The sequence below is a fragment of the Caloenas nicobarica genome, chromosome 15 (genome assembly GCF_036013445.1).
Source record: "Caloenas nicobarica isolate bCalNic1 chromosome 15, bCalNic1.hap1, whole genome shotgun sequence".
NCBI lineage: Eukaryota > Metazoa > Chordata > Aves > Columbiformes > Columbidae > Caloenas > Caloenas nicobarica.
Window position 1 is genome coordinate 11,833,435 of NC_088259.1, and position 14,368 is coordinate 11,847,802.

A 14,368-nucleotide genomic window follows, 5' to 3' on the forward strand; every position below is an offset into this window, starting at 1 on the left:
AGCAGGTAACCATTCATGTACATGGACCTAAGTTTTAAGAGGCCAAGTGCCAAGAACAAACACTGATCCTGCAATGACAGCACCTGGACCCCGACCTGACTTTAACCCATACTATGAACAATCAACCAAAAAAGTAACATCCCAAGATTCTGCTTAAACCTGAGAAAAATCAGCAATATTGCCAATGAATTTTGAGACTTCTGAAATTTCATGCTGATATTTGCCGATCAGAGTGGGAGTCTCGTTGCTGCCAATGGCTTCTGAGAATCTCAGTTTTTATGTTTTGTGTGAAATTAAAAATTGTTTCTGCTTCTTTCATGCAACTGGTACTATATTTGATGGAAATTTATGACTTCCAAATCATGCGGCATTTCACAATTTAGTGGGTTTTTTATGATCTAATGGGGCTTTTTTCCACTCTTTACTATTCCCAAAGCATTTTGGAAAATGGCAAAATCTCAGAGGCAGTACTTTTAGCTGAATCGGGCAAAGGGTGTTCTTGATATTTGCCTGCGACGTGTCAATCACCTTAAAATCCCAACCTTACTTACAACGGTTCTCCTTGAGTAAGTAACAAGGCCGGGCTGGCAAAATGAAATTCTTCGGTAATACACGGACAAACTCGGAACCACAAGGCACCAGATTCCCCTTCAGCCTGGATTTGAATGCATAAATAAATAAGGCTCTTGCATTTATTTCTGCTAGAAGATTGTGTTATTCCATTCTGCAATTATGGAAAAATGCAGAGCACAGGCAAGATTTAGCGTCTGAGTTTTTGCTGCAAGACTTATGTCAGTAGAAAGGCATTTGTGCTCTTGGGAATCAAAGTGAGATTCACCCATTTGTGGCAGGTGTTTTAAGCACTCAGCCTAACAATCTACCCACGCATGGCACTACAGCAATTCAACGACTAAATTAAATCTCTGAATATTAAATTAATGATGGAAATCTAAAATATTAATATATTCTAATTGAATATTCTCCGATAAATTATCTAGGCATTCTCAGCAATTTGATTTTACTTTCATTTCTTAAGGAACTTTCAGCTGCATAAATACAGCTATTAAAGCAATTCAAAAAGGGAACATTTTCTGCTCAGACAAGAGAACTCTAAACACAAAGAATCTAAAAATTTCTTTCATATGATTGATTAAATCATAGAGCCCAAGACAGCTGAATCATTAAATGACTGCTTTCCTTCAGTCCCTTTGGCTTTAGCAAGGACAATATAAATTCCCCATGGGTCTGAATACAAGGAAATACAATATGTATAATTACAGTATAGGCTTGAATGCTGTTGTAAGAGAATTTCAAATGGAGCATTTATGCTGTAGCTGCACTTTTCAATCCATAACACTGCGTGTGCACGAGCATGTAAAGCCCATAAAGCGTCGGGCATCTGCTTTCTTCGACCTAGATTCCCAAATGGTATATGCTGGTGTAGCCCCACCAGCTTTGGCAGAGACACATGAATTTGCATCAGGATCTGGCCTCTTATTTCTGTGAAATGCTGGAGATGAAGAACGACATCTTGATATGCCCGGGAGAAGGCAAACAAAGGAATGCAGTTTGAGGAATATATGTATATCTAGTGTGGTATGTGTTTAGGAACCTGCTTTAAACTGCATGTTTATAAGAAATTTCAAAGGGATGCATCAAGAAAGTAGCAATGTGTCGTATTTCCCTTTCTCTATTCATTCCAAGTGTCGCAAGTCCTGGTTTGGTAACAAACACAGAGGACAGATCAATATCAGAGCAAAGACTGGGGCAACATGTGAATCATTTTCCTGCTGATCTTTCTCTCTTTGGTGTCAGGTTGGTTTGTGGCATGAAATCACTGTCAAGAGCCAAGAGCTGTTGCAATCTACATCCTTCAACCAGCTTTCAAGCAAAGGCTGTGCCTCCACAGAGCAACACAAATGCACAACGTCCCATTTCCTCCCCACCCTCTGGACCTGCTCCTTCTTATCTCTGTCATGATAAAGACCAAATCACCTAATTTCTTAATTTCAGCTGGCAATGCTCACAGGAGCACCAAAGATGAGATTCTGAAAGTTCTGGAGCCCAAACAGCATTTTTTTTTTATTTTATTTTATTTTTTGTGACTGGTAAGGCAAACGAAACACCTGCTCCTGTGAAGAACAAGCAAGATCTAGGCCTATTTGTAATGAAGGCTGTCTGCATCTCTCTGAGGAAAAGCAAGGTCTGATGTCCTTTGGGAAGCATTTGCAAGGCCTTTTCTCAACAAACCTTCTCTCACCACAGACAGATGCCATCTGTCTTGCAGCTGGGAGCTAATGGATTCTGAACTGCCAATTTCACAGCAGTAAGCAACGTGGTTGATAGAAGAGGCATGAGGGATTTCCTACAATAAAACTACTTAAAACAACGTAAAGGTGGAAGCTGAAATAGTCATGAAGAACAACGGCAATATTGAGGGCTGATGGTCCAAGCCAGTGGGGATTTTGCAGCTCAGTGTAACTCATGTCTCTCCAACACTAGGATTTTAGACTGTTGGAGAAGTGTCTCACTACATTGATTTTCTGCGCCAGGATGGGCTATAGAACACAAATAGGCTGTGGAGCTCTTGAGTGTGCTATCAACCTTTTTCATATTAAGCATCCAATTTCACCGTACAGCTTAACATGTGCTAAACTCACCCATGAGTCCACCACAGGGTTTTCTAGTGTGCTAAGAAGAGCTCTCTGCTCCATCAACATGCACCGTGCCGCACAAAGCCTGACCCACCAACACCACCTCTGCCAAGAAGCAACGCAGGAGTCTTCACGAATATTATATTCCACCAACTTTCCAAACCACTTCAGGACTTTCTGATTAAATTTACATAAAATGCATTCTTCCCTCTTATTTTCTGTTATACACATTAGATTATTTCTAGTATTCTTGTGTCTGAGATCACCAGCGCTCGGATACGAGAGAGCACGCTGTGCCTGTCGCATACAATCAAGGCAGTTTGTTAAGAGCACCAAGATGCTGTCTCAGTCATCCTGGGTTTATCTCCATGCCAGTGTAACGAGAATGAACAAGTTGTTTGTCATAAGACATCTAATGGGCAAATGCCACATTTTTCGGTTCCAAGTTTGACAAAGGCAAGCTGGAAAAATTAGGTTCTATACAGATCAAGTTAGAGACAGGCAGCTCATAAGAGCTCTAGAAAGGTCTTGGAGATAAAGTTGGAAGATCGGAGCATTGACAAGGGTGAACAGGGTTGCAGCAGCTGATAGAGGAGCCCGGTGCCCAAGCGTAACGTGACCAAAGGCCATTTCTGTGCAGGACGGTTGGTCTTTGAAATGATTTTCACGCAGCCCAGTGAGGTGGGCCAAGACTTCAGCCTTGAAAACTGACTCAATATTCCCGTTAGAACGTTAGAGACCTGCATGTGGATCAAAAACTGAGATACTTTTTGAAGTTCAAAAGAGGATGAAATACAAGATTAGCTAACAGATAATTAGATAATAGATAATTAAGAATTAGCTACACATGTAGCTAAAAAGGATGAGTCAGTGAGAAAATAGATGGTACTCAGCAAGGGTGCAACTATTTAATATGTTATCTTAGTCGATCAGTGTGCCTGCATGAGTCATTTGCTTGCAGAAGGAGGGAGACTTCATATTGGTTTTGTATTTTTAATAGGCATTTTTATGGACCTCATAGTTATAATAATGAGAGTACCTGACAATTAGTAATGAAATTATCCCCACTACAGAAAAATATTTCACAGCTTGTAAAATATTCCTAATAAAAAGGTGGAAGGGAAGCACAAGGAAATTAAACCTGAGATTTTCACAAATGTTTTCAAAATAAACAAGCACATATCAATAAAATTTGATAACTGTTTTCTCAGCTCAAAGACAAAACCAAAATTTGCAAAACATTTTTTATACCAATAAAAATAGTTCTTAGTTTATACACGTCAGATGTTTATTTAAACTCTTTGAAGAATAAGTAAATCTTTTCAGCAGCCAAAACTAATCAGAAATTCCTATTACTATTTTTTACATATTTTTTTTCTGAAATACATTCCCTAGTTAGTATGGCTGATGCATATGAACAGACACGGATGTTCCTTTGAAAGTAAAAAGCCTGTAATTAACAGAGGGTTTTTTTGGCAGGGATAATGTTGTGACGTCTTCCTTTTTTCCTTTTTTTTCTAAAAACTTTTTCATTTAATGTATTTTATCAGAATGAAATGGTTTAACGAGCAGAGAATTACAGTTGATCCCAGCTGAACCAGATAGGGCTGCATTTCGAGGTATGTGGTTCCCATCAAGCTACATTCACCTTTGCTATGATTTAAACTTCATTCAGGCACAGCCTTGCTAAAAATACTGACAAGTAGCTAATCAACTTCCAAAAAACGGAATTTTTACCTTCACAATAGGAAGCAGGAGTAGGAGGGAACCCGAAAGATTTGCCTATGCATTTCAAATTAGTCTGACCTATAAAAACGCAAACAGCAAGTGGTACTATGAAAATGTACTTCTGGTAGGGCTTTTTGCTTTTTAAATATTCAGATTTTTCATGTCATCCCTTCCTTTCCTTGGAGGTAGCCAGAATGAAAGATATCATAATGGAGGGACTGGTTTCCATTAGTTATATCTATGAAATATAAGCTCAGGCAGGGTTCTCCAGACCAAAAAAAGTCCAGTGTCCAGGAACTAGTGTTGGGTTTGAACGCTTTATTTGAACTAGCAGAGAAAACTGGCAGACTTGCCTCCGTACAAATGGGATGTGAGCTGTAAGTTCACATGTGCACTTCTAGCTCCAGCTTGTAAGCAGATCGACACAAAAATATTCAGCGCCCAGTTAGCAAAAGCATGGGAAATCAGATCAAAACTGTTACCTAGATCTAGGAGACAGCAGAATGCTCCAGGGCAACCTGAGGATTATGTGGATGGAAATAATCAGACAGCGCTGGTCTTTGAAGATGTTGATTTGTCCTACTCTGGATAATTAAAGAGCAAAGTCTAACAGAGGAAACGGTACCTCCTGCTAGGAATCGCCCAAGCTTCACGTTCAGGGGCCAGCAAAGGGGCCAGATGCTGCAGATGAGCAGAAACTCAACCCAAGCCTGAAACATCAGGGGCCTCACGCTCCATCAAGCTGCACTCTTTGTACAGCCTTCCTTGTCATTACGATACTGTGTGTCAGATGAAAAGGAAAGCAGCCTTTTGTAAGCCTTTTTTTTCTTTTCCACCCCATTTTTTACTTCATTTTCAATGTTTCTTCTAGCATATGTATTTAAAAACGGCAGTGGAATATACCGCTGGCAATCTGGGAGCTCTGTGTTTCCACCAGCTACGCTATCTTTCCAAGGTTACTGGTAGTTTAAGTGATGAATATCAATTCTTCTGTACCTATATAAAATTTATTATTTGTCACTTTCATCAATACTGGAGGTTTGCATTCTTGAGTCCTTCTGTTTCATCTCCAGACTGTAGGAGGAAAAAGCGCCACACAAATTTCAGTCCTTATAAATCAACAAATTTGTCATGGTAAGGTGGTGCCAAGTTGTCCTCTCACTGTCTAGTCAAAGCTCAAAAGAAATCAGCAGGGAGTGGGACATGGCACAAGTTCATTTTCCAAGTACTCTGCTTATTTTTCCCAAGAATTCAGGAATTAATTTAAACTATTAATCTGATTTAGGAAGATATGTTTGACACATCGGATTTTTCTCCTCTTCCGACATTTCTTCAGCTTAGGAGGAGGACACCTTAATGGGTCACTCCATAGCAGCACTGCTGACCACACAAAGACTCCTTGGCTTCCCTCCCTGTTTTTCCAGGGCAGACATAAAAACATTTGCCACCTGGTACTTTTTTATTCCTTGTTGTACTTCCCTAATTGGACAAAGAAATGATACCAGCAATTCAAGTGCACCCAATACTTGGTGAATTGGGAACATGCACCTTCAGTCATTGCATGAGGTTCACCTGAACTTGTAACGGACTTGGTACCAACTCCTTTTTCCCTCCCATACATGGGTTGTGCAGACAAGTATCAGCTAGTCACTGTGAAGCAGGTAACGATGACAACCCATTTCAATCTAGGCACTGTTTCAAGATGAACTTCCTGAGAAAAGATGCCAATGACACACCAATGTTCCTCAAAATAAGTTCTGAAATTTTATAATTGTCACCATTTGCTTCCAAGGGAAGAGTTGACACAGTCTGCCAGAGAATTCTTTTTTTTACAGCTGATCTTTCTACCGCTCCAAGAACTGAAACCAGCACCCGCAAGAGAAATAGCAACATGTATTTATATTTTGCTAACACTTATCAACAGCAATAATATATCAACCAAATGTTTTCCCTTCTTTTTCTTTTCCTGTCATCCACTACTCATCACAGAAAACCATGTGGGTAAACTTGATCTCCGAGATCATCCTTGTAGAGAAACCAGCAGCACAGTGATGCCGAGGGATCCATCTGCAGCGGGGCCGGCAGCCAAACCCCCGCCCCACCGCGCATCTGCATCCCGGCTCTGCGACGGGAGGGGAGGACGCGGTGCCCCCTCGTCACTCGGTGCCACCAAGCCCAGCTTTACACCTGCAGCCGTTCTCTGGATAACAGCACGGGCAAAGTGCCATCTTGGCAGCAACGCCAGCGTCTCTTGAGGGCCGGGCTGGAAGGAGGCGATTAGGCTGGCGTTCAGCTGGGGGAGGGATCGCTGGGGCAAGGTGCTTTGGAAAAGCCGTGTTTCGGCAGCGTGTAAATGCAACTTTTCTTGCACGAGGGAAGAAGAGCAGAGAGTCTGTGCTTCACAGAATCACAGGATGTCAGGGGTTGGAAGGGACCTCGAAAGCTCCTCCAGTGCAACCCCCCGCCGGAGCAGGAACACCCAGATGAGGTTACACAGGAAGGTGTCCAGGCGGGTTGGAATGTCTGCAGAGAAGGAGACTCCACAACCTCCCTGGGCAGCCTGGGCCAGGCTCTGGCACCCTCACCGGGAAGAAGTTTCTTCTCAAATTTAAGTGGAACCTCCTGTGTTCCAGTTTGCACCCATTACCTCTTGTCTTACTGTTGGTTGTCACTGAGAAGAGCCTGGCTCCATCCTGGTGACACTCACCCTTTATATATTTATAAACATTAATGAGGTCACCCGTCAGTCTCCTCTTCTCCAGCTCCAGAGCCCCAGCTCCTCAGCCTTTCCTCACACGGGAGATGCTCCACTCCCTTCAGCATCTTCGTGGCTGCGCTGGACTCTCTCCAGCAGTTCCCTGTCCTGATGGAACTGAGGGGCCCAGAACTGGACGCAATATTGCAGATGCGGTCTCTTCGAGCCACGCTCCCCATGCCATACAACTTCACCAGACCCACTACAAGATTACCATCATTACTACCATTTCTATTTTTTTTTTTTTTTTTAGCTTACCCGAACCAGCTGTTGTGGAAAGGGTCCTCTGGAGTTTTCTGGCACGTTGATGGGTGGGATGACCCAGTCTCGCTTCTGCCGCCGCAGGCCGTTCATGCTGTGGTGCTGGCGCCAGGGGAGCAGGGTGTCACTTTGCTGCTGCACCAGCTCTCCGGGCAGGGTCTTGTGTCCTTTCGGCTGTTTTGGAAACAACAGAGCAAAACCAGTGAGCTCCTCCTCGCTTCTTAGGACTTCTCCCAACAGCGGTGCTTCCCTGAGAGCAAACGGTCACATGTAACTGTGAAAATCATTGTTATTAACGTGATATATTTCTGCATCATAAAGACAACAATATGCTTTACTGGCAACTCTGCTGCCACTTCATTTTCGCAAATATATAGAGTTGTCACTGTCAAATCAAAATGCCTCCCAGAATATATCGTCTTCATTACAGCAGCTGCAGGGAGCTTTAGCGGCACATTGGGGTAAAGAAGTTTCTGCAAATTTCTAATAAATGCAACCTATCGGAACACAGAAAAAGGAAGAGAATTCCTTTACAGCCTATGTCACGGGCCCAGTTTTATACCCTGCTCCTTGGCATTCGCAGGGTTACAGACACTCGTGTCCTGCCAAACCAAACAAATCACAACCCGAGGGAGCGTCAGCTCCATGGCTGCGAAGGTGAATTACTTCGGTTTTGTAGTAATTCATGAGGAATGACCTTTTCATAAAAGCTGGGTTTTGAAGACAAATCCCAAATGCACATCACCCCACACAGCCTGCGAAGTGCAACGCATCTCAGTTAGTAAATGATTTTCAGTATTTGAGGCACCTTTGAGTCCTTCTTTGTGATTTTGGGGTTTTTTTTGGACTACAGATTCTGCCCATGGCATGCTTTGGTGTTGGACACTGTGGCGTAAAAATGGAAATGGTGGGACCATAGCTTGGACTTGGAGTTTGGTTCATTATTAGAAAATTTCTGCCTTACAGAATGATGAATCAATGAAATGTGGATTTGGAGAGGCTCTTCAGAAGTTAATACTTAATATACTTAATACTTAAATAGTCTGTGACCTTCCACGATTCCAGGTATTACTTCTAGAAAGTCTGCAGAAAAGATAAGGAACAAAGACAAGTTGGTTTTTTTACTATATAGTGACCTGCACTCCCACCAGAAAATCTGCAAACTTTGATATATCAGAAAGATTGCAAGCCACATGCTCTTCATTTGAGGTAAGATCTAGTGGGAATACTACTCTCTGAATTTTATATTTTTCAGCTCTTTTTCTTAAAAACCAAACCAAAACACAAAAAGTAGTGTCACAAACCCCAATAACACTGTAGGAAAAAACCAGCATTTTTTGAGGGTCCTGCAATTTTAAGCCACACTCACTTTTTGTCTTACTCCAAACACATGAACTCAAACATCCTACAAACATTTGCAAGCATTTATCTGAAGGCACTGATTTCATTGCTTCGGGGGTTTATAGTTAGATGTAAATCCATCCATTAGCACTTTTTGGCTCTTGATCTGGAAGTGCAACAAAGCTGGGCAGTCACCCCAAAGTTATATAGTATATATATGAAAACTAAACAGTATGTGGAGCTGAGTGGTGGCTCCAAAGCTCCATGGATGCCCAGAGCTGGGCGGAGCAGCAGGGAGGCCGTTCTCACAGCTCGGTCGTGGCTCCAACCAGTGTTACTTACCTGTGGAGGGCAGACATCCACTGGCTGCAGCTGTTGGAAGTGCTTGTGCAAAAATGCAGCTAATTTTTACCGCAAACCTTAAAAACGAGCCAGTTCCAGAGCTGAATTTTCACGGAACAGACAAACACGGTCTTTTTCGGTCACACACGTAGCCACGTTTCTCAAATCGCTAACTCATGCCAGCAAGGTGACTGCTGTTTTGTGTTTGCCTGGATGCTGTTTCATACACCTTCGACAAGCATCGTCACTAAACTGCTGCGAGATCACTACACCGCTGTTCAATATTTAAATGTTGTTCTAAAAATACTCACTTAAGTGTGTAATGAACAAAGAGACAGCATCATGATGCGGCAGGGGGAGACTTTCTTGGGATATTCAAGATATTGGTAGGTACTGTTGAGCTCGTCCTTCCTAGGTGATGCAATATTCCATATCTGATAGTTTTCGTCTAAAAAGAGTTTTATCACCAGAAAGGTATGTTTTCTGAACACTGATGAAAACAATATTATCTAAAGAAGATACCCAGAAATGAATGTCACCATGAAATAGGACTACCAGACGTGAGCTACGGAAAAGTGGATATTCTCCCCTTTATTTTTTTTTAATTGGTTTGCGATTCCCAAATGGGGATCCTTTGAGAGCAGGTATTTGGATCAGTTTATATAATTGGCAAGTGAGCGTGGGGACAGATTATGAAAGGATGGTCAAATAATTTGTGCTCTGCTGAGTTTACACAGTGGAATGAATCTGAACTAAAGACAGACTTGAGAATTAACATGAATCCCAAAGCTCCATGTATACTGAAATAATTAGTGTCAGCTCAGCAAGGCAGTACCAGTCTTTTTAGTCTTTATGAAATATTTGCTGGCAGGTGACTAGACAGTGACTAGCTTGCTTGTCACTCTTGATGATATTTTCCTACATTAGAATAAATCATCAACATGACTCTGAATTCGGTATGTAGGACTTCAAAAGCATCTTGCAACAACAATTTTTTTTCTTTTAAACAACAGCTCTTTTTTATCTTCATTTGTTGACGATGCATTCCCATGACCTTAATTTCTCTGGTGTTGTTTAAATACGTTGTACATGTTTTCTGCTGTTTAAAAGCTGTGAGACAAATGCAGTAACAAAGTCTGGTGAGTACAAATGCCAGAACTATTCAGATCTCTGACTGAAACATCCAAGAACATCTCTGGAATAACAGCAACGACCAACTGCGAGCCCCGGAAACCTCTCCTGTACTTTTGAGTTTGCAAGGTTCTAAAGTTCAACTCAAAAGCAGAACGTGGCATCAAATTAAATTAATTATAAAATAGTGCTTCCAGTTCTGTTTTTGCTGAATAACAGTTTTCGCTGAGATAACAACTGCTCCTTCTCTCATGGCCTTACCGGCCATATGCTTTTCAGAATCTTAGGCAGACATTTTCAGAAGATAAAATATTCCTCTACCTTTTGTAGTGTCATTAGAACACAATCTGTCCATAGTCCTTCTCACAAGCAAATTGAGCGCCTCTCGTGCCACCGCTTTGGGGTGGTTTCCCTCCCGTTGCTTTCGCGAGGTGCCATCACCCCCTCGCGCACGGCGAAAGTTCGACAGGTGCTTGCAGCAAAACAGAGAAGCCACGTCATGAAACACACGGCCAATGGAAAAATAAATCCACTTGCCATTCTCAAAATTACGCGGTGACATTTATAATTTGTTACAACAGGATCAAACACCAAAGATGGAACCTGCAAGCATGGCCTTTGACAATACACGGACAATTAAATGAGGATATAAAATAGTCAGATAATTCATTAATTATGCTTGTCTATTACTTTACGACATTGATAAGCCAGAGAAACACATCTGAACCAAAACAGATGAAAACCTTCCATTCAAGCAGAAAAAATGATTACAAAGTGTGGGATGAAGAAAAACAACAATAGAAAAGACCACACTGGGACGTAAATTTGTTAAGATTCTGGATTCAGTGTGATCTAATGCCTTAGTATTCATATCAGGGCATAATTTTTTAGAGCTCGCTAATGAAGCGATGCAAAGCGTGCTGTGCTAGCTGTATTATTTAAAGCTGACGTTCTGCAAACCTGGGGTCAAGACTTTGCTCTGAATTGTCCAGTGTCTCTTCCAATGGTCCTGTGGCCCGTAACTGCGACGTACGTGTGCACGACGCCAACGGGGGCAAATCATAATGCAGCTTCTGCTAATAAAATCTTCTTTCTCTGAAAAGTGCTACTCCAGTATCTGTTGTGAGTAGTTGTAGGACAGGAGTAGAGTCCCTCCGAGTTTGATCTCCCTGAGTTTGATCGGGAAGTCATGGTGACGGGCTGAAGATTAACTGCAGCACAGCGTGGGAGAATCTACCCTACAATTCCCCTTGTGACTCTTTTGGGGGTTTTTTTGGCTATCCGTTAAAATAAATTAAAAACACACTGAAGTCAAATGGAAACTGTTCAGTAAGATGACAGGTCAAGCTCTCAGAAAGCAATGAGAGGTTGAAGGAGTCACAGTCTCATCCACAGGGATTGTGCAAAGATCTTTCTTCGCAAAGGCTGCTCCGCAGAAGGTGTAGGGCTTTCCTAAGACCACGTCAGTAGCTTCAATGGCATCTTCCAGGAGTAATTTCCAGTCTCTTTTCAGTCTAGAATTGCATTTAATGACGGTAAATACAACCTGCAGCACTTGGAAGAGGACATGTAGATAAACCCCTAGGGACTGTCAGACTTTTAAACCAAACACTTTTAGGAAACCTTACTCCAAAGTGGTGAGGTTGAACGCTGCTCCAACTAACTCCGTTTATGCCATGGCATTGACAGCTCTGGGAGAGTCCACGTCTGCATTTTGCACTGGTAATGAAAGATAAGTCAGAACAGCCACCTAGTTTGTCTATAAACTCCTGTCAGTGTTGGTCTGTGGCTCGTCGGCCTTGCATTTGTTGGGAGACTCGGACTAAACTCAACCCCTACACACAAAAGAGCTCGAAAAATAATTTGCCAAAAGAACAGGACACGCGGGATCCCCACAGCCCCTCCAGCCCATTCCTGCTCGTGAAAAGACGGCTGCGAGCCGCTGACTTTTCACTAGTCCTCGAATAAAACCAGTGAGTGTGAAGAAATACCAGCTTTCGCCTTCCGCTACACTTAGCAGTCTCCGGTCTCGCCAGCTGGCACGTCTCCCCTCCCAGCCAACCTGCCTCCCATATCCCTCAGCCTCTGGCTACAGAGACATCTGGAAGTTATTATCCAGCAGAGCGTCTCGCAAACCCATTTACATAATATAATATCATATTTTGTGTTCCTGCTTAGCGGAACATTTTGGATCACTCTTATGTTTGGGTAAATAAGCCACCATTCCCCGCATATAAATAACAGGGCATCTTAGGGCATGTTTGTTGGAGATTATTAATTTTACAGGGTTCAACCCGCAAAACGAAATGCTCTAGATTCAGCACTAAAATATTTTATTCTTGCACTTGGAATAAAAGGTAACTGCGATCAGAGGAGAGGTAATAAGACTTCTATTTCCCAAGTATTGAAATTATTTACGATTTAATCCGTGCTTTATTTATATGCCAGTCTTACTATTTTTACAGGATCTATAATACTTCGCACTAGATATTTTTCAGAAAAAAACTAACACTTGGCTTGCTTTGCTTCCAGCATCACTCCAAGGGTTTAACTGAGGCACCGTGTTTTTAATATATTTTTATCAATCCAAGAGGAGAGGAAGCCACCTTTAGTCCATTGCTCAACATCTCCTCTACCAATGAGCATTTTGAAACCTGGTACCATTTCCTACCAAGGAAAAAAAAAATCTGTTTAAAAATATTTAATCTGAAGCATTTTTGCTTGTTTCCATGGTAGCTATGGAAAGAACAGGATAAAATTATATTTACCAAACAGAAAATAAGACAATGAAAATATAGCTTAGTTCTTTAACAAAGGGAACATGAGAGTGCTGCAAAACAAACATTTGCATGAATTCTGTTCTAAGGAGGCAACATTTTGCTGACATCAGGGACAGCAGTGGAGAACGAATGAGCCTTTTTTTCCCAAAATGCACCATTTCCCCAGTTTTTGATCTTTTAGCGGAGAGAGATATTTCGTGTTCTTATACAATATAATGAAAGGGTTGCAGAACAAACAGCAAATTTATTTATTTTAGGGTAATTGATTCTTTTTTATTTAGGTCATCGCTGAATTCGCCAAAGTTGGAGACCGGAAAAAAGTAGTTTTAGGAAAATCAGACTTTTTATTTTAGACTTTCATTTACTCCAGTCATTCTATGCGAAGGTATTCTATAGGAATTGCACAGGTAAGGAATCCATAATCTTGTTTTTCTCCTTATCCACCTTCTAGAAATCTGCTGTGACTATCTACATTAGCTCTATTTACTAATAGTTGTAAACTGTGGTAAATTTAATCAAAGATAGCTTCATGTCACGTCCCATTACCATCTCGGCATAAATTGCTATTCATGAATGATTTGTGTCAAAGTGCTCTGAAAACTAGTGTTTTAGCAGCAAGATGTTCCAATGTGCACAGTTCTTCAGCAGGGGCATTAAATTAATGTGTTTGCAGAGAAGCCACTAATTGACAATGAGATGTGATTTTGGCAGTAGATTCCCACTTTAAAGATAATGAACAGTGTTCAGATACAGAGAAGAACCCCCCGTGCTCTTAAAACTATACTAATAATTTCTGGTATAAACAGGAATAGAGGGAACCAATCCTGACAGGATATTTCAAGTGCCAAATCAAGCTGTTTGATCATCATGACTTACAAAAGCAAACAGTGGAATCTCAGCATTTGTGACCTTTATCGAATCTGGCTACATACAGTCAGGAATGTCATGTTTGGATAGGAACTCATTAAACAAAATTACCTCTCCATTTATAGAAACCATACAATTACAGTATAAAACATTTTAATTAAATCAGCTAGTTAAGCAAAAATTCATCACTTTTTTTTTTTTTTTTTTTTTCTCAGCTAGCAGTGGGGCTGCATAGAGCAGTTCACATTAGAGTCAATTAGGAAGAAAAATTGTCAGATTTGGCAAGTGCATGAGCTTCCAGAACACACCAGCTGACAGGGAAGAAAAAGTTTGACTAAAATCTACCAGAGTTACTGCACCCAGAGGAGGAGAATGAGCCACGGAAAACGCACACGCGTGCACTGGCTGTGCCAAACGTCCCCCTCCCAAGGAGCCTGTGTCCAAGCTGAGCAATCGCTTGTACGTGCGCTGTTCCCTGACAGCTGAAAAATGGTGCATTTATGTAAATT

The 14,368-nt window shown here is 41.6% G+C and overlaps 1 protein-coding gene across 2 annotated transcripts in view; it reads right to left on the bottom strand.

The window, feature by feature from the left end:
• The window catches only part of CDH4 (cadherin 4), a 431,673-nt gene that overhangs the window by 145,177 nt on the left and 272,128 nt on the right, over positions 1 to 14,368 (bottom strand). For both annotated transcript variants that reach the window (XM_065645553.1, XM_065645552.1), the window contains exon 4: positions 7,396 to 7,572. In XM_065645553.1, coding sequence (XP_065501625.1) covers positions 7,396 to 7,572 — 177 coding nt within the window. The remainder of the gene's footprint in view (positions 1 to 7,395; positions 7,573 to 14,368) is intronic.